This window comes from Mus caroli, chromosome 6, assembly GCF_900094665.2.
Source record: "Mus caroli chromosome 6, CAROLI_EIJ_v1.1, whole genome shotgun sequence".
Lineage (NCBI taxonomy): Eukaryota > Metazoa > Chordata > Mammalia > Rodentia > Muridae > Mus > Mus caroli.
The window spans coordinates 23,087,778-23,107,648 of NC_034575.1; the positions used below are offsets into that span (position 1 = coordinate 23,087,778).

Consider the following 19,871-nt stretch of genomic DNA (forward strand, 5'->3'; position numbering starts at 1 on the left):
AATTTGGGAAACTCATGAAACTCAAGAAGAACGAAGACCAAAGTGTGGACACTCTGCCCCTTCTTAGAATTGGGAACAAAACACCCATGGAAGGAGTTACAGAGACAAAGTTTGGAGCTGAAACGAAAGGACAGACCATCTACAGACTGCCATATCCGGGGATCCATCCCATAATCAGCCTCCAAACACTGACACCATGGCATACACTAGCAAGATTTTGCTGAAAAGACCCTGATATAGCTGTCTCTTGTGAGACTATGCTGGGGCCTAGCAAACACAGAAGTGGATGCTCAGAGTCAGCTATTGGATGGATCACAGGGCCCCCAATGGAGAAGCTAGAGAAAGTACCCAAGGAGCTGAAGGGATCTGCAACCCTATAGGTAGAACAACATTATGAACTAACCAGTACCCCCCGGGGACTCATTTCTCTAGCTGCATATGTATCAGAAGATGGCTTAGTCAGCCATCATTGGAAAGAGAGGCCCATTGGTCTTGCAAACTTTATATGCCTCAGTATAGGGGAATGCCAGGGCCAAGAAGTGGGAGTGGATGGGGAGGGGAGAGGGGTGGGAGGGTATGGGGGACTTTTGGGATAGCACTGGAAATGTAAATGAAGAAAATACCTAATTAAAAAAAATAAAAAAACTGAAAAAAATAATAATTAAAAAGAAAAGGATTTGTTAATCTGATCTTGTCTAGCTGTATTTTTTTCTGTTTTTGTTGTTGTTTTGTTTTGTTTTTCAAGACAAAGTTTCTCTGTGTAGTCCTGGCTATCCCGGAAGTAGCTCTGTATACTACAATGGCCTCAAAATCAGAGGTCTGCCTGCCTCTGCTGGGATTAAAGGTACTACCACCTGGTTAGTTATATATAATATCTGCGGGTTTTTGGTTTGTTTTGTTTTTTTTAGCTTATCCATCTTGTATCATAGAACAAAACAAAACTGATCATTTCATATTACAAAGGAGTTGATGATAGCTAATATATTTGGTTTCCCAAAGTGATTACCAAACTATGTGAGGTAAACCAAGGACTGAAATACTTCAGCTAAGCCTCTGTAACAGATAAACATTTAGTTTCATAAAATGTAGCTGAATATAGGGAGGGGAAAAAAGGAAAATTTTATTTACTGGTTCTAAATTAAAAGAACCACTAGTCTCAAAATAGAAACTGAATCATGTCTCTAAAAAATGTGAACAGAGCCTATTGTGGCAAATATACCTGCAGGATATAGCAAAGAGACAGATGCAAGAGATCATGAGTGAGGCCAGCCTGGGCTATATCTTCGGCTCTGCAGTTAAAATCACTTACTGCACTTGCAGAAGACCTGGATTCAGTTCCCACTACCCATATAAAGACTCACAACCACCCATAGATCCAGTTCCAGGGGATCCAACAACCTCTTTGGCCTCAGCAGATACCCAGTATGCATACGGTGTACAAATGTACATGCAAGCAAAAGACTTGCACACATAAAATAAAAATAAATCTTTCTTAAAAATTGTTGACACTGAGGAAAAACGACTGAAGAAAAATAAATCTAACTAAAAACTGCAGCTAAAGGGGTTAGAAAGATGGCTATATGGGTAAGAGGATGTTCTGCTCTTGCACAGGAGGCAAGTTTGTTTTTCTGCCCTCCTCTGGAAGCTCATAACTGCCTTCAACTTCAGGTCCAGAAGGATCCAGCATCTCTGGCCTCTGCGGGTACCTACAGAGTACATGTTCACTACTAAATTCACACACACATACACAAATGTAATTAAAAATAATTTAAAATTAACTTTTACATTTAACTTTAAGTTTAAATAAGCAAATAGCATAGCAAAGCATTATCAATCTTACATAAACATGAGGTTATAATTAATAAACAATAAGATATAAAAGTAAAAGTATTTATTTCCTTAAATTAGGTCACTTTGTCCACTAGGATTTCTTGATCTTAAAAAAAAGAAAAACATCAATTTCTTAATTATTCCTAGTTTGTTCTATTTAGTAGTGAGCATATTACTTATTCCTAATAAGCATAAAAAGTACCTTCTCTATCCTATCAGTTATAAACACTTTCCTCAAAATGCAAACACACACATACACACGCACGCACACGCGCACACACACACACACACACACACACACACACACACGTGCGTGCCTGCCAGTTACTGTTGACTCAGGTATACCAATTTCTTTCAGGTCAGATACAGCGAACGTTTTCTTGCTCCTCGTTCCTTCGTGTGACTCGTACTATAACCCCTCCTTCCTGTTCTGACTTATAATACTTTCAGATCCCAGGTCAGATGTCGCTTCCACTAGGAAGCCTTCTCTGAGCTTCCTATTAATAACCTATCACCTGCATTCTCAACGTCCCTTCTCATCTCCCCAGCTGTCTCACTCTCCTGCATTTAGTCAGTGTTCTGTGTACCAACTCTGCTATGATATCTATGAGACGATGCTCACCACGGTGTTCCTATCTTCAGGACAATGGCTGGATGACTTTATTAACAACTCTCTATACATGATTTTCTAATGCTACAGACTTACAAATGAGAAAACTAACATGTGTCTTATTGAACAAACAGATATTAAAAGGTTTCAGCCACCATTTAAGATGCTATATTTTTTCCATCATAATAGAATGGATTTATTCAAAAAATAGCTACCACTTTTCTGACTGCTTTGTCACAAACAGACACAGCCTCTGTCGTACTAAAACTCCTCTTCTCCTGAGACACAGGCATGGTAATCTAGACAACAGCATAAGGTTCACCCACACCGGGAATCCCAAGAAATAATCATGCTGATTTCATCCAAATTAGTTTTTTAAAAAACAATCTCTCTCTCTCTCTCTCTCTCTCTCTCTCTCTCTCTCTCTCTCTCTCTCTTGTTTAGCTTCTTAAATTACCTTAGAACTTGCTACTTAATAGATCATCAATCAGGACCTTAACATCAATAATAACAAAAAAACCCTCCACCCAAGGGTAACACTGCTATATACAATAATGACTTTTAAATAGGATAAATTACTTTAAGACTGTGCCTACTTGATGAATCTGTCACTTTCCCCAAACAAACACTTAATGTAGCGCCTATTAAATGTCACATACAATACTATTCAATTCCCTGGAAACATGTACGTAAAGGAGACGGTTCTGTAACACTGAAAACTTCAAACTTGTATAACTACCTGCTCTCAAGAACAAGATCCTATAAGACATGCTTGGAAGATGAATGCTAAAAATAATAAATCAACCCAAAATATATCTAGTACCATTTTAAATCTCCTATAATTGCTATATAACAATCAAAAAAATTGGCTGGGCAGTGGTGGCGCACCTTCCCTCATTTTCCTGTTTCTAACTTTTAGTACATTCTACAATTTCTTTGCCTCTGTAAGGTAACTTAGAGACTAACACAGATTAATCTCAACTAAATCAATATAACTACCTAAAAGATATTGTGGGGTTTTTTCTTCAAAATTCTGTTCTGAAGGAAGTCATGTTAAGAGAAAGGAGGGAAGTCCAAAGACATCACATCACAGGTATTAATCCTAGACGTATTTGCTCAGGCAGGAAAGACTCCAGGACAGCAAAGGGCATGGTGGAGGTAGTACCAAAAGCTTGTATTTGTAGCAAACAGCAGGTTTCAAGTCATCCAACCATCATAGTTCAGAATAGAAAAATCTACAGCCAAATCAGAACAACCAAATTTATCCACAAAGTAAAGGTGCAGAAGAATGTCCGTCTGCTACCATTTCTACTGGGAGGAAACCAAGGCTATGTTTATGCATGGATAAAAGATCCCCATAAAAAGGACACAACTATGCAGCAGTAGTCACTGTGTAAAAGGGGTAATGTATCCATAATAGCATTTCCTCCTCCCGCCAAAAATTCTTACTTAAACTGTTTTACACATCAAGCAGTTAGAAGTAGATAGCAGAGATAAGAAAGAAATTTTAATTTAAGCCAAGAAAGTAGTGCAAACCTGACACAAACACTGAAATCTAAGACAATAAGAATGGGTTAAAACCATCAAGCAGTCAGTGTAGCACACATGAGCTGGTGAAATGAGTCAATCCTTCCCCAGACAGAGGAGCCAGCTTGGGTAGGAATTAGTATCAGCTCACAGACAGCCAGTGTGGGAGGAAGAAAGTCAGATCTCAAAGATGACATAGTAGTTGAAGACAACTATCTGTGCTTGAAGATGAAAGCAGACCCTACAGCAAGCACTACTATCCAACCTGACTCCCCTCTGGCTCTTGCTAAGCAGACTCATGGACTTCACAGTGGCACTGCCAAGTACCTATCAGATACACACTGCTACCAGGATAGGTTTTTCAATGCAAAGTGTGTGGCCTAGTTACAGTGGAAAGAGGTTGGAAAGAGATGAATCACTGAGGGTGTGCTTATGGAAGACTGGGTCAGGGAGGACCTGAGTCCCCCCCCCCCCCAGGTTAGAATGAACATTAAACCCCGAAGTCATGTGGCCCATTCTCCTAAAGTTTATCTTAGCCTGAAATACCTTTGTACGACAAAGATCTACTTCAGTAGACTTTAGATTTACTAGAAATGTGAGAAATTACTGTCTTAAGGAAATTAAAGTTTCTGATTATTTATAGGACACAATGATGAAGTGATTCTATTTTAATCCAAACTTTGCACATTTCTACATCACCTTTAAATTATAGTAATTCCAGAACATATACATATATACCTCAAGGGTAATGTGCTGGGGAGAATTTTTAAAAGAATACTTCTGGCTAGTTTTATATCAACTTGACACAAGTTAGTCATTTGAGAGAAAGAGAACTTCAACTGAGAAACTGCCCCTACTAGAATGGTCTGTAGACATCTCTGTGAACATTGTTTTGATTGATGATTGATATGAAAGGGCCCAGTCTATTGTGGATGGGCCACTTCTGGGCATGTGAGTGAGCCCTGGGAAGCAAGCCAGTAAGCAGCACCCTCCATGTTCTTTGTATCACCTCCTGCCTCCAGGTTCCTGCCCTGACTTCCTTCAATGATGGACTATAATATGAAGATACAAGATGAAATGAACTCTTTCCTGACCAAGTCACTTTTGATTATAGTGTTTTATCACAATAATAAAATCCCTAACTAAAACAACCACATTTCAAAAGATAAACAAACCACTGTAGAATGACCCCCATTCAGATTACCTATCCCACTGCCTCATTCTTTAGTTTGCATAGTAAGAACTGCCAAACCCAGATAATCAATGACTAAGCGCAGAAGAGGACTCATCATTAAATATTTTCCTTCTGTAGAGGTTGAATGAGAATGGCCCTATAGGCTCACATACTTGGACACTTAGTCACCATGGAGTGGCACTATTGGGAAGGATTAAAAAGATTAGGAGGTATAGCCTTGTTGGAGGAGGTTTGGCCTTGTTGGAGAAAATTTGTAACTGAGTGCCCTGAGGTAGGGCACTGCGGTTTCAAAATCACAACCCAGGCCCAGTTGTCTGTGTGTCTCACTTTGTCTCTTTGTCTGACCATCCATCAATCCCCTCCCAACCCCTTTCACTTTCTGCCTGTGGACCAGGATGTAGTTCTTAACTACTGTCCCAGTGTTATGCATACCACAGTGCTCCCTGCCATCATAATGGACTAAGCCTTTGAAACTGGAAGCAACCCCAATAAAATCTTTCTTTTGTAAGAGTTGTTGTGGTGTCTCTATAGCAAGAGAACACTTCAAAATTTAAAAAACACACAAACTTTGTATACATAACATTCTGCAAAGCACCTTATAAGATAAATCATTTATGAAGTAATCGATTCTAAAAAAAAAAAAAAAAAAAACTAAGGCAGTATAAAATAACTTTAACTCTAAATTATGAATTCTTAAAAAAGAAAAAACAAACTGTTTCTCATTTTCATTCCAAAGAATGAAAAAAAATTTGTGTTTTAAAATTGCTAAAACAAAAATAAACTACTATTCTCTTATGCAAGAAATATAAACTGCCCCGAACAAGTCTCACTAGGAGACTTTAACTTGCAGATTTTTCTGTTAATCAAAGTTGAGTATCAAAAGTAAAAACAAATATTAAAAGTTAGGTAGACACCTAGCATAAAGATAGGCATATGACAGGCACTGAAACAGCTATTGTAGTAAAGACAACAGACATAAAAGGCATGTCTAAGGCTACAAAACGGTTCTTGGAGGTCAGAGAAACAAATTCTCTGAGGATAGCCTATTTCCTTGAACTATAAAGCAAATTTCTAGTTCCCCCTCTACATTTTTCTTTAAAAAACAATTTATTCATTTATTTTATATGTATGACTGTGTGTGCATATACATATATATATGCACATATATGCATGTATACATACATACATTCATACATACACACACATCGCATGCATGCAGTCACCGAGGACATGAGAAAAGGGTGTTGGATCCCTTGGAACTGGAGTTAAGGCAACTATAAGCGGTGATGTAGATACAGAGAACAAACCTCGGGTCTTCTGCAAGGGTAAAGGCATTCCTAACCACTGAACCAACTCTCCAGTCCCTCCTCTGTAAAATTTTAAAACAAATGCTTCAAAAAACTTTATCCACAGTTTTATATAATCATGCTTTCCTTTAAAACACAGAAATTTTTCATGAAGATAGTAGCTTTAAAATAATGACAAGATCCTACTATCCAATAATCAGGTGCCCATTCATTGGATTCATGACTGAACAGTAATGTCACAACATAAATCTATTAAAAAATGGATAAAGGAGTTGTAAGGGCCATAGCAATCTATGATCTTACTATTAACACAGGAGCCCTAACTTCTCATTGCTTATATGTAATGACTAACACTATTTCAAAGGAGTGAACTGTAACTGCACAAATATAATATAGAGCCAATTCCTATAATAATCTACAAGAAATAGAAGGTTGGGTTTGAACAGGTGGCTCAGAGGTTAAGAGCCTGGTTGCTCTTCCAGAGGACCCAAGTTCAATTCTAAAACACCAACATGGAGGGCCATAACTGGCTATAACTGCACCCTAAGATATCCAATGCCCTCTTCCAGCTTCTCTGAGCACCAGACATGCATGTGGTATACAGACAGGCAGTCAAAACATTCAGACATGTAAAATAAAATAAAATTAATTTTTAAAAAAGCAACAGAAGCTTAATCAAGATATCTGAAGATCTCAGGGTTAGACATGTCTTTTACCCTGTACTCTACTGGAGATATTGAAAACTCCAAAGTGTGGCAGGAGACAAGTCTCCAAAACAGAAAGGATAAAGAAACGAATAGAGAGTGAGAGTTCACATATTTTAATATAACTGGCAGCAAAGTTTATGAAGAACTAGAATAACTAATCTGAAGAAGTAACAGCATTTTATCTTAAATATACCAGATTTCTCTAAACTACAAAAAAATTTAAATTAACATTTAGTAGATAGTATTGAAAAAGAATTTCTAGATCAAGTCAATGTTTATTCATTTGTATTAAAAATATGATAACTCAAAGTATTCTATAAAGAAAACCAATATACAAGCCTTCTAGAAAGTTTTTAATTACTGTCACATCTGAAAAATACAGTGAAATTGTCCATACCTGATCGAAAGCACTCAATTATTTGCTGAATACCAGATTTGGATGTCTGCACTGGTTGCTGTAACAAGGGAGGATCTCCAGGCTCCAGGATATAAACTACATGGAAGACAAACACACACCCGACCCACACACAAAAACACGGTTATTGACATCACTGACTCTTGGATCAAACAGTAACTGCTACAATTATGTTAATAATGAGAATACCCCCATATATATTCATATATGTAAAATTTATCTTTATAAGACAAATGAAGCAATGGAGGGAAACCCTCAATCATTCCCCATATTAAAGACTCAATCAAGGCTCGTTAGTAGGTCTAACAGCAAATACTTACTGCTTTGGCATCATTCATTATGTATTGCTAGCCTCTTTTGTTTCTCTTAAGTGAGAACTACATTTAACAAAAACTCTTAGCTATACTCAGTAAACCCTTCCAAAAGCTTTAAAAATAATCTGATCAAGCACCCTGGCCAATCATGAGAATAACCCAAACCCAGCTTCTGAAGAAAGAAAACAGACAAGTATTCAAGGCATACAAAACTTTCACTGAAGTACGCTGTAGGACTATACTCAACTGAGAAAAATTTCAAATTTCAAAGTCTCTTTATAGGGACCAAACAGGGTATAGACAATGACCTATTTACATTAGTACACATTACGCAGATACAGAAATACATAAATTTAGTTGATATGACTATGTGTATAGATAACAAGAGAAAATTATCTTGGCAAGATACTAACAGAATTGAAAGATTCTGTCAGAGTAGGTTATCAATTTTTAAAAACAAAAATTTTCACTTTCATATCCAGTAGTCATTATCACCTCCTCCCCTTTACAGAATCCTCCGATGAGTAGAAAAGTAATTAGATCACATGACACAAGGTAGCTGAAAAGGACGACTGTGTTTCTATGTGTCTCTCTCAAACAGCAAGTTGTAGTAAAGAAGAACTAGCCATTTAATCCTTTCTTAAAGAACATAATGTCCCACCTAATTAATGGCCACATAAGCCAGGGTCCATTCTCTTGGTATGGGGTTTGGGAGAGCAAGTTTCCTTCAACTGGAGGTGCGACTACTGCTCTGCACCTTAGACCTGGATAGCAATTCCATTTTGGACAGAACAGCCCAGGCTGTTTTTATGCTGTGCATACAGATGCAGCCTTAAGAGTCTCCTTCCTACCAAGTGCTCGCTGCACACAAATAGGAGGAACCATATCTCAGCACCTTATCATTTCATCAAACAAAAGCTTAAGAAACACTCTAGGCACATAAATAGAATACACAGACAATTAACTCAGTTTGAGAATTGACAAAAACTGCAGTAATAAAGAATGTAAGACTCCAGATGGACTCTCCCTGAACGTCAACTGTGTGGCTCTTCACTAAGGTATAACTAAGACAATTAAGTGCTCAGATCTCTTCCTCTTCTCTTATCATGGAGCTAACAAAGTTTCAAAAAACAAACACAAAAACTGTGTGATTATTAAATAAGCTATGATAAAAACCAATCAAAGCCCCTGGGATATAGCAAGTGCTCAGTAAGCATCCTGGCAGTGTCAGTATCAGTATCAGTATCACGAGCAAACAACTGCTTTCCTGACACCAAAAACAGTCTTGTACAAAATGTAAGGCAAATTTAACCTGTAAGAGAAACAACAGCAGAGGTTTATTAGCAGTCTGTTCATGGTGAATCAGAAAGATCTCTTTTCAGTAGCTATAAATGATAGCAATTGATAACTATAACATATAATTAGCTACGAAGACTAGAAAAATCTACTAACTGTAAAGAACTAAGGGACCAGCTTTACGGGGGGCAAGTAGAAAATAAAAAGAAGAAAATGCAACAATAAGAGAGAGCTATGGGGAGAAACAGACTTTTTGTCCAAGAGTTCCTCCTTCAGATATATCCTCCAAAACCTTTCTTTAATATAGCAACTTCAACATGCACATGAGAATACCCAGCCTCAGCAGGAGAACAGTTTCTTACCCACCAGCCTCAGAACCTCCCACTAGAAAACATACATACCGAGTCAGCTTTACATGGGCACATTTACTTAGTAAACTATCTACGTAGCTCCCATTATTAAAATACACTTTTTCATTTGAAATGTACTTGTATACACACACGCACACACACACACTTATATATACAAACACACATATCTGTAACTTTCTAAACTGTTCTCTTACACAGCCCAGATCCATCCAGGTTACAAAATGTTTTAAACAATTATCTCCCCAACTAAAAACACTCAAGCCCTCAGAACAACCTACTCTCTTCCAGGAGCACTTATCTATTTTTGCAAGTCTCTCCTGCCTTAAAACAAGTTCCTTAAAGATCTTTCTAACCATGATGTCTAGGACTTGCTTACTGAAAAAGAGAAGTTGGAGGACAAGTTGGAGAGCAGACCAGGGAAATGCTGCGGAAAGGAGAAAATAATGGAAAACAGATTTACATGGAATGATAAATGATGGCTCTGCATGATGGTTACATCCTTGCTTTCTGAATTTCTGAAAACTTCTATTTTAAAAAATCTGTTAAATTAAGAATATGCACATACTGATAACACTTCTAATAACACTCCTCAGTATAAATTGACCAATTCCATGGAGACAGAATGGTCTCATCTCAGGCCTCACCCTGTGTCTATAATCCAAATGATGGATACCTCTCCTGAAAGCCCATTAGAGCGTTTCTCAAGCATCGCACCCTCCTGCGTGCATCTGAGGACAGCTTCATGGCTATCATACCACACTTCTTCCAGACCCGGAAATGCCCTCAACTCAGCACACACCTTTCCTGCAGTGATGACAACCACCTAACCTAAAAGTCATCAAGAGCCTAGCTTTCCATGAAATAAACATCCCAAAGCATTTCATTCTTAAAAAAAAAAAAAAAAAGCACATTTTAATAAGCAGCAACTTTTAATTTTTAATTAATGATACTTATAGATTTCTTGTTAATGGGAAATAAAAAATTTAATCCACATTTAAAAATTAAAATCCACAAAGCATCTTTCTCTTAAATACTTAATTACCAACATGTACCGTAAATCATGTTCACCAATTACATTGTTTAAATCTATCTCTTCCCACTCAAAAGCCATATACACATATACATACACATACACACACACACATACACACATATACACATAAGGAGGAAAACTCTTTTTCACCATCTATATTGCTAGTGCCTTGGGCAAGACCTAGCACCTAAGACATGCTCAATAATGATTTGTTAAAGAAAAAAAATGAATAAGCAAACTAGTAAAAACCAAGAAATACATCTTCACTTCAAATATATAAAAGGTAAGGTATAAAGGGTGCTTAAGTTAGATGGGTCAGAAGATGAATGAAAACGAGGTCCCCTCCTAGAAGTCCCTGTTTTACTAGATTAGAACTGATCTAAGCGAACACAACAGACACAGGCTGGAGTCCAGTGGTAATGTCCTGTAGAGCAAAGGAGTGTGTCCCCTTTACTGTTACCACGTTTCTCTTACTCAAAAAAAGTATCTTCAAATACTCTGCTAAAAAAATCTAAATACATGAGCGTAATTAAAATATTTCAATTAAAAGCAATCCAAAGTGGGGGGGGGGGAGTTACCAACCCTGGTAACTTTAAAGTAAAAACTGATAAATGCATGTCTTTGAATTAGAATAGAAAGACCTTTATTCGTAGTTGACACTATGAGTCCCTTTTAAGATAAGGCCCTCAACAGCTTACAAGCACAATGCCTATCAAATTAAAACTCACTAATAAATTCTTTATGAGACTCAAAAAGGTTTTAATATCATAAATTTAACAGAATCTGCTCAACATAATAAAATACCTTACTCTACATATTCTAAGAGATCTACAATACAATAAATTCTATCCAAAACATTTAAGATGTTTTTTAAATTCAAAAAGTCCACTTGTCCCTACAGGTTCAATCAACCTTCTTGACCCAAATTAAACTTTTGGCTTTGTTTGTTTGTTTGTTTGGGGGAGTGGTAAACTTTATACTATGGATTAAAACACTTCAAGGGGAAGTTATTTTAACGATAAGCAATTTTCAAGAAGATGAATGGTAGTAATCACCTATCTTATCTTTACCTTCTTCCATTTTAAACATTCAGAGCATGGAGTGAACCAATAACAAAGCTGCCTTGAAAAAGAAGGGAAAGGGGCTGACCGATCTTGTGGAAATGATTGACGGTGACACTTGTGGCACTTTCTCTGGGGGATCAAGCAAGGGAGATCTCGTTTGTACAGGCTGTTGGCATTCCGCGAGTAGTTTTACGCAGGAGAAACCCAGTTACTTAGGAAAGACTTCTTAGAGACAACGCAGAGAGCAGAGTAGCTCTGGTGAAGGAGAGCAAAGACACTGGGGGGGAAAAACGGACTTACCTGGTTCGCAGCATCCGTGATGGTGGTGGTCCGTTTGACAGTATTTGTCCCTCAAAGGCATTTTTAATGGGTGCGACCTATTTTCCTTTCACTGTGAGAAGCTCTTCATTGCGGCTTGGCTGTGGACAGAAGCACAAACCATCACTATCCCTGAACTTCTAGGGAGGCTGTGGCTGCAATTTCCACAGACCATCCCACCATGCGCTCTCTGCTCTCACCCCGGGCCCGCACCTTCCGCTCGGAAAAGAAACCGCCGCTCGCCCGGCCTCCAGCCCCACGTCCCCGCACAGGTTCACCGCCCTACCCGGAAACGCAAGCGTCCGGCGCGCAGGGCAGCGCAGCGCACGGCGAAGGCCTGGCGGGCTGCGCAGGCGGCTGCGGCCTCGCCGTGCTGGGCGGACGAGCGAGCGACCCAGCGAGCGGGCGGGCGGGCGCGCGGAGAGCCGGGCGCGGGACGCGGGGTGCGACGGGGCCCCTGCGCGGCTGAGGAGCGGCTCGCGCGCCCTCCCGCCACGCACGTGCGTCGGGGGGTCTCCCCGGAGCAGGTCGGGTCCGGTCCGCGCCGCCAAGTGCGCCCAACTTACTCAACTCCCGGAGCGGCCGGCCGGCCGGCGGGCGAGCGGGCCGCGGCACCAGCCGGGCGCACGACGCGGCCGAGGGCCCCACCTGGCGCAGCCCCGGCGCAGCGCGTGAAGCCGAGCGGGCTTCGGCCCCGGCGCGCTCCCAAAGAGTCCCGGGCGGCGCCGACGCGGAAGCGCCACAGCTCACCACGTCCTCGGGCCGCGGCTGCGGTGGCGGCTGTGGCGGTGGCGGCGGCTCACGGCAGCCCTCCGCGCTCCGGGCCGGCGAGCTGGCGGCGCGCGGGCGCAGGCAGTTGACAGGACGAACCGCCGGGCGCAGCAGCCGAAGGAGCTGGAACCGGAGCAGGCAGGACTGAGGCGCCCCTCGCCAGGGCAACGGCCGCGCCGAGCCGGGCTCCCCTCAGCGCCGCTCCACCTGCAACGGTCCCCCGGGCTTTGGAGAGGGGCGGGGAGCCGCGCGGGTCCCCCACCTGGGGCCTTGCGGGTAGCAGATGCTTCGGGAAACTTTATGGAAGTCAGTCCCGTTCTCTCGTGGCCGCCCCTTCCCCGGACAGCCCGAGCGACCGCCGTGCAGAGAGGGTAGGAAGGGGGAAGCAGAGAAGTCTCCGGCTGCGACAGGGAGCGACTGACTGACCCCGGACGGAGATGGGGCGAGGGCAGGAAGTGACAAGCTCACGGAGTGGGTGGGGGGAGTGTGGCCGGCACGCCCGGCAGCGCGGCGCGCATGCGCTGGGCGGGCAGCCCCGGTGGGGAGGCGACGCGCGGGGCCGGCCTCGGGCGGAGGGGGGGAAGACTGCGGGGCTGGCGGGCGCCGAGGGCGGCGGGGTAGCTGGCGGGCCTCGCCGGCGCGCGCCCGTGCGTCCTCCCGCCGGCGGCTGCGGAGCGACGGCCGGAGGCTGCGTGCGCCCGGAGGTGTGAGAACCAGAACCGCGGGCGCGTCCTCCCTTCCCCGGGCACGCGCCGCTCGCTCGGGCACCAAACTGTTGCTCGGGTTGCTGCGCTTCGGCGGATCCGACCCGAGGAGGGTTGGGGAAGCGGAGGAGAAAAGGAGGGACTGGGAGCCCGAAGTGGACTGGATCGGGAGAGCTGTCAGGTGCTGGAACCTCCTGGAACTTGGGACAGGAGAGTCTACGTTGGGCTCTGGGGAGGAACGCGATTGGCAGCGATCTGAGGGTGCAAACCTGGAAGTGAAGTTGGGTCACATGGCTAGCACGCACTTTCCTTCTTGGGCACCAGCATCCTGCTTGGAAAAATCCCCGAAGATCAGATCGAAGATGGCCATCTTCTGTCAAATCTACAAACCTTGAGCTGCTTTTCATATCCAGTAGCTGCTGCCGCCACCTTCTTCCCAACTCTGAGATGGAATTCTTGCCCTTGCTAACTTCACTCAAATAGGTGTCAGCTAATGGTCAGGGTTTTGTAAGAGAGCCCATTTGACCTTTTTTATCTTCTCAAGATGAATGAAAACCACAATTAACTAACTTCCAGTTTTCAAGTTCCAGTTTTGGAGCTTCTGAAAAAAGAAAAGTTTAGGAAGGAAGGCACTATGTGTTTGTATTTTTTGTTTGTTTGTTTGTTTGTTTGTTTGTTTTTGAAATGGTCTTGCTGTGTAGCTCAGGCTTGCCTGAAACTAGCTGAGTAGCCCAGGATGACCTTGAAATCAGGATTCTCCTCCTGCCACTATGTACTTTCCTTCTCAAAGCCGGGGTTACAGGCTGACACCACACTAGGCTCTGTGTTTGTGAAGAGAAAAATCACCAAAATCGATTTTCAAAATTCCAAAGGAAGTTTGTAAGCAAATGCAGTTGTTACTATAGGACTAAATGGAATACTTACATACGTCTTGTACGGTTGGAGCAGAATAGAATAAATGTTCTGCAGCTACATAGGATACTATATTATGATCTCATTTTCTGTTCCATTGTCAAGAATCACTACCCACGTGAAGCAAATGCAGATTATAGGTCAATATGCTATAAATTGCCACTTCTCTGTGGTGGTATTATGCAGCCAATAGAAATCATATTTGGGGGTTGGAAAGATGACATTGTCAGTTAAGTCTGGTCAAGAAAACCTGAGTGTGATCCCAGAGCACAGGTGACAAAAACGTTGGAGGTGAACGTTCACCTGCAATTCCAGTGCTAGGGAGACCAAGAGAGAAGAATCCCTGAGCCTTGCCTGCCAGCTGGTACAACCAAACGGATGAGGTCCAGGCTCAGTGAGAGACCCTGTCGCAAAGTAAATTGAGCAATTGAAGAAGACATACAGCATGGACCTTTAGCCTATCCAACAAACAAAACTATCACGTGTAATATTAACTATGTGGAATATCTTAAACCAAAAAGATATATTTTTGAAATGTGAGAGATGCTGTACTTGGAATTATATGTGCTTTTGTCTGAATGAAGCATATGTGATTTTAATAAAAAGAATTAACAGTCTATAATTTAAGTGTTCTATAAATAAAATTAAAATTCCACTCTTTAAAAATGACTATATTATCTGAAATGGTATAAAATAATGATGCACAAAAAATATGATACAAAAATTCAAACCACTCAAAACTGCAGTGAGAAACTGAAAGGAGTGAAAACGATCAACGTTGGTGATAGCTGAGTGGTAAATTTTTAAGTAAAGCATTTTTGTTTCAAGGGATATTTACCTTAATTTAACACAATGAGTGTAATACATGTATTAAAAAATACTAAAATTTTATAAGCCAGGGAAGTATTATTTGTGAGAATTTAAATGTTTTCTTACCAGGTGTTAGTGTTAAAACTTGTTTTATGGAGGGTGGAGATATGGCTCAATAGTTAAGAGCACTTAATGCTCTTGCAGGGGATCTGGGTTTGGTTTCCAGCACCCACATGGCAGCTCACTGCTGCAACTCCAATTCATGAGCCTCCAATCCCCCTTCAGATTCCCAGAGGCTCTAGGTACAAGTGGTGCACTTACAAACTTGCGAGCAAAACACTCATATGCATATAAATGTTTTAAGTAAATAGAATTGCTTTGAAAGTGCAGCGTTATAAATAAGGGATCCTTACCAGAGGGGCCTCAGAGTTGCTAACATTAAACTGTAAACAATCTGAAAAGCACAGACAAAATTGAGATATGAGTAGAACACATACTAAACACTGAGTCGTAAGAGTTTTAAAGATGAAAATAAACCATGAAAATTATCTAGTAAGCCTTACTTTATACCCAAGAAAACAGAGACCCAGAAATATCAAGTGGCTAGTAATAACTGCTTTCCAGACCTAGGTAGCTTCATACTATAATGACAGTACTAATACCTAAGATGCCTTTAGTCCTTAAAAAGTGTTTTAATTTCAACCCCATCAGCTACACAATGATGTTTCTCTCTTCCATTGTATAGGTGGTGAAACTGAAGTAAGAAATTGAATTTGCAGGTGAAAAGATGAGCCAACATCTGAAGCATTTTAACTAAAAAACTCATGAATTTAGCCATTAGGGCTAAATTGACACTTCTGTGTTGGCCCTCACCATATCTGTTGGGGAACAATGACATGGGATGTAAAAGATGAACCAGTAAAACCTGTCAGCTATGAATGGTGTGTCAAGATACTGTGTATAGAGTGAGCATGGCAATGTCAGGAGGCAAAGGTAGAAGGAGAAGTTCAGGAGTTCAAGGCCATTCTTGTCTACACAGCAATTTGATGCCAGCCTGAGCTACATGAGACACTGTCTCAGCAAAACAAAACTAGCATGTCTGAACACGAAGTCAAAATGGAGTTGCTAAATCACAAGACCTGAAATGTTATGGTGCTCCAGAACTTAAAGAAAGTTTGGATATCTGGAATTATCACCCTATTTTCATAAACAATGTTCCCAAACCATTCCAGGTAACCTAGGCAACAGGTTAATGTTTGCTGAGGTTTGACTGTGAAATATACCATACATTGAACTCTTTTTTTTCCAAGCTGGTGACACTATTTTGGAAGGTATGGAAATTTGGCATTCAAGGCCTGTCTGGAAGAAGATCACTGGGGACAAGACACTGAAGGTTATATCTGATCTCGGGTCCCTTTCTTTTTTTTGTTCTTCCTAGCTACCATGAAATGAACAGTTCTGTCATACTATTTTGCTACTGTGTTGTTCTGATTCACTTCGGGTCCCAGAGCCAACCAAGCCAAGATGTGTGAACTGGGACCTCTGAAACCATGAGCCACAGGCCTTCTACTGTTTGGAGTTATATCAGATATTTGGTCACAGCAATGAATGGTCTGGCCAATAGTTACAGCCTTACCTTTTCTGAGATAGAATTTCACTGGCTCAAACTGGTATTCTTTCTTAAAAATCTAAAAGAACATCCTATTGAGAAGCCCAAATTTTATTTTATGATTAAAAGTTACTCTTTCTTATTGTCAGTATTAGAGACTAACATATATTTCACACCTATAATTATTGCATACCAAGCCACCACTGGAGCGTCAAGCCATTGTAGATGCTCTCAATTTGTAGATCAGTAATTGGGTTAGTCTTGTCTGAGTCACCAAGTTGCTGCTCATCTGGAAGCTTGACCGAATGCATCACATAGCTGGCAGCTAGTGCTGTGTAATGACTGGAATCCCCTCAGTATAGCTTTTCATCCTTACAGGAGTAGCTTGGAGTTCCTCACGCAGTAGAAGCATGCCAAGCCAGTCTAGTGAGAGCAGTAGGACCTCCAAGTTATATCATATCCACCGCCTGCCTTTAGTCAAAACAAGTCAAGAGTCCAGCATACTATGCTAAATTCCCACAAGCAATGTGTAAGACATTCCTGTTTACCACATCCTCAACAGCATTTACTGTTTTTTTTTTTTTTTAAATGATGCTCATTCCAATTGGTGAGATGAAGCCTCAGTATTTTATTTGTATTGCCATGGTGACTGTGGATGTTCTTCATGTAGGGATTGGCCATCTTATTTCTGGTTTTAGACGTGTATTCATTATGTTTTTTTTTTCCATTCATTAACTGGATTATTTGGCTTTGGGCTTTAGGAGGGATTATTGTTTATATATTCTAAATACTAGTCCCCCATCAGATATATAGCTGCAAAAGCTTTTTTTTTTTTACTTCAATGCCACAGCCATCTCCACTTTGTTAATTGTTTCCTTTGTTGTACAGAGCTTTTTTGGTTTGGTTTATTCATGCAATCCTATTGGAATTATTTCTTCAGCATTTGGAACTTTTCTCAGAAAGGTTTTGTCTATGCCTGCATCTTGAAGTGTTTTCCTCGGGCAATTTGATATCTTCAGATCTCTCAACTAAAAATCTTTCTTACACTTGAGTTTATTTTTTTATATAGTGAGAAATAAGGATTTAGTTTCATTCTTCTACACGTGGGTAATCCAGTTTTCCAGGGACCATGTATTAAAATGAAATTAAAACTATGGAAGTTCCACAAAAACTAAAAATTTATCATGTGATCCACCTATATACCAATCCTAGAAATATAAAGGAATACAAAGGAAACATAAACCAACATATTACAGAGACACCTGTTTCTCATGATGCTGTTCATGATAGCTAAGTTATGAAATCAGCCTAGATGTCCATCAACTGATGGATGAAGAAACTGTGGTGCATAGATACACTGGAAATGTTATTTACCTTTAAAGAAGACATGACAGTTGAAGACTAGAGTGAAACTGGAGATTGTTATATGAAATAAGCCAGATTTATACAAATAGCACACATTTTCTCAGGTGTATAATCTAGATTTAAATATATACACACACACAGATAGGTATGTGATAGATAGATAGATAGATAGATAGATAGATAGATAGATAGATAGATAGATAGATAGAACAGTCTATCTATCTGAAGTCTGAAGGAAAGGGGACTGGGGAAATGAGAGGATAATGGTATATGTGACAAAAGCAGAAGAGTGAAAGAGGATGGGAAGGCAATAAGGATGAGCAAGGATAGAGTTGAATATATATTTATGAAGATGCCATAGTGGAACATTGCTTTCATATGATAACAATTTACAGAAGAATAAATGCACATTCTCCACTCTCACACCACTGCCATCCTTCTCTGCCACCTGAGGATCACTGGTCCTGAGCACCCACTGCCATCCTCCTCTGCCACCTGAGGACCACTGGTCCTGAGCACCACCCCCAGGTCGTCGTCCCCACCCCTGTGCCTGAGTATTGTACATCCTTCTCAGCTTCTCCAAATAGGAACCCTGACCCGTGCTGCAATTCCACCCCTGCATATCTCCCCCAGGTATGCAGTATCCACTCCTGCTTGGACTCCAGGCACTGACCTAAATACCACCTATAAAAACACTGTGAGCTTCTACAAACTTGTGAGGATCTGCAACAAGAATCTTCTAACTCTACAGAAAGTTTGCTCTTGTGCTCACGAACTACACCTAGTTCTAGCTGAGTTGAGACCGCTTCTCATACCCTATATGCACATCAGCATTGAGTGGCCCCAAGACTGAATCCTAAGCACCATTCTGCTGGTCCATAATCTGACACTTCATAACAGGAAAAAGATTCAAACAAAGATAGGACAAATGAACCAGTGACATAACTCCAGAAGCCTACCTCTCATCACAAAAACATAAGATAAATAACTAAAAATAACTAAAACAATGTATCCTCCTAAAGAAAATAGTACTCCCATAGTAATGACCCAAAGAAAATCAAATTAGATGATTCATTAGTCAATGGTTTCCAAGTAGCCAATATCAATATATTCAAGAAACTCAAAGAGGATATGGTAAGTGCTGGAGTGAACACAATGATATGAAAATAAAATTTAATAAAAGATTTTTGATGGAAAAACTAAAACCAAAAAGTTCAATAAGTCAAAAAGCTCAGTGGGGAAATTCACCAACAGAATGATCCAAGTGGTCGACAGATTATCAGGACTTGAAGAAAAGGCAGAGGAATCGGATCACTCATTCAAAAAAAATAATAAATTGAAAAAAATGGAGTGTGCAGAAACTCTGGGAGACTTTAGAGAAGAATTAATGAAGATTGGAACCCAGATTAGGTCAAAGACACAGAAAGACACAGAAAATATTTTCAACAAAATCATAGAAAAGTTCTCAAATCTCTAAAGATATACATGTCAAGATTTAAAATGTATACAGGACACCAAATAGAAACTTCACACGTATAATAGCCAATACATGAAATGTACAGAACAAAAGTGGGTATTGAAAGTTGCAAGACCTAAAGACCAAGTCACAAGTAAAGGAGAATCATCAATATAATAGATGATTTTTTCGATGAAGTAAAAATATCACTTTTTGCAGATGATATGATAGTATATATAAGTGACCCTAAAAATTCC

At 40.6% G+C, this 19,871-nt stretch overlaps 1 protein-coding gene across 5 annotated transcripts in view; it reads right to left on the reverse strand.

The window, feature by feature from the left end:
- Znf800 (zinc finger protein 800) overlaps positions 1-13,183 on the reverse strand; it is a 23,382-nt gene extending 10,199 nt beyond the window's left edge. For 2 of the 5 annotated variants that reach the window (XM_021165604.2, XM_021165602.2), the window contains exons 1-3: positions 12,738-13,183; positions 11,970-12,088; positions 7,574-7,669 (exon numbers count right to left, since the gene is read on the reverse strand). In XM_021165604.2, coding sequence (XP_021021263.1) covers positions 7,574-7,669; positions 11,970-12,030 — 157 coding nt within the window. In that variant the 5' untranslated portion in view covers positions 12,031-12,088; positions 12,738-13,183. Of the gene's footprint in view, positions 1-7,573; positions 7,670-11,969; positions 12,176-12,553; positions 12,588-12,737 lie in introns of those variants that run through there. The other 3 variants (XM_021165601.2, XM_029478582.1, XM_021165603.2) reach the window with 3 other exon arrangements.
- Positions 13,184-19,871: the final 6,688 nt, after the last annotated feature.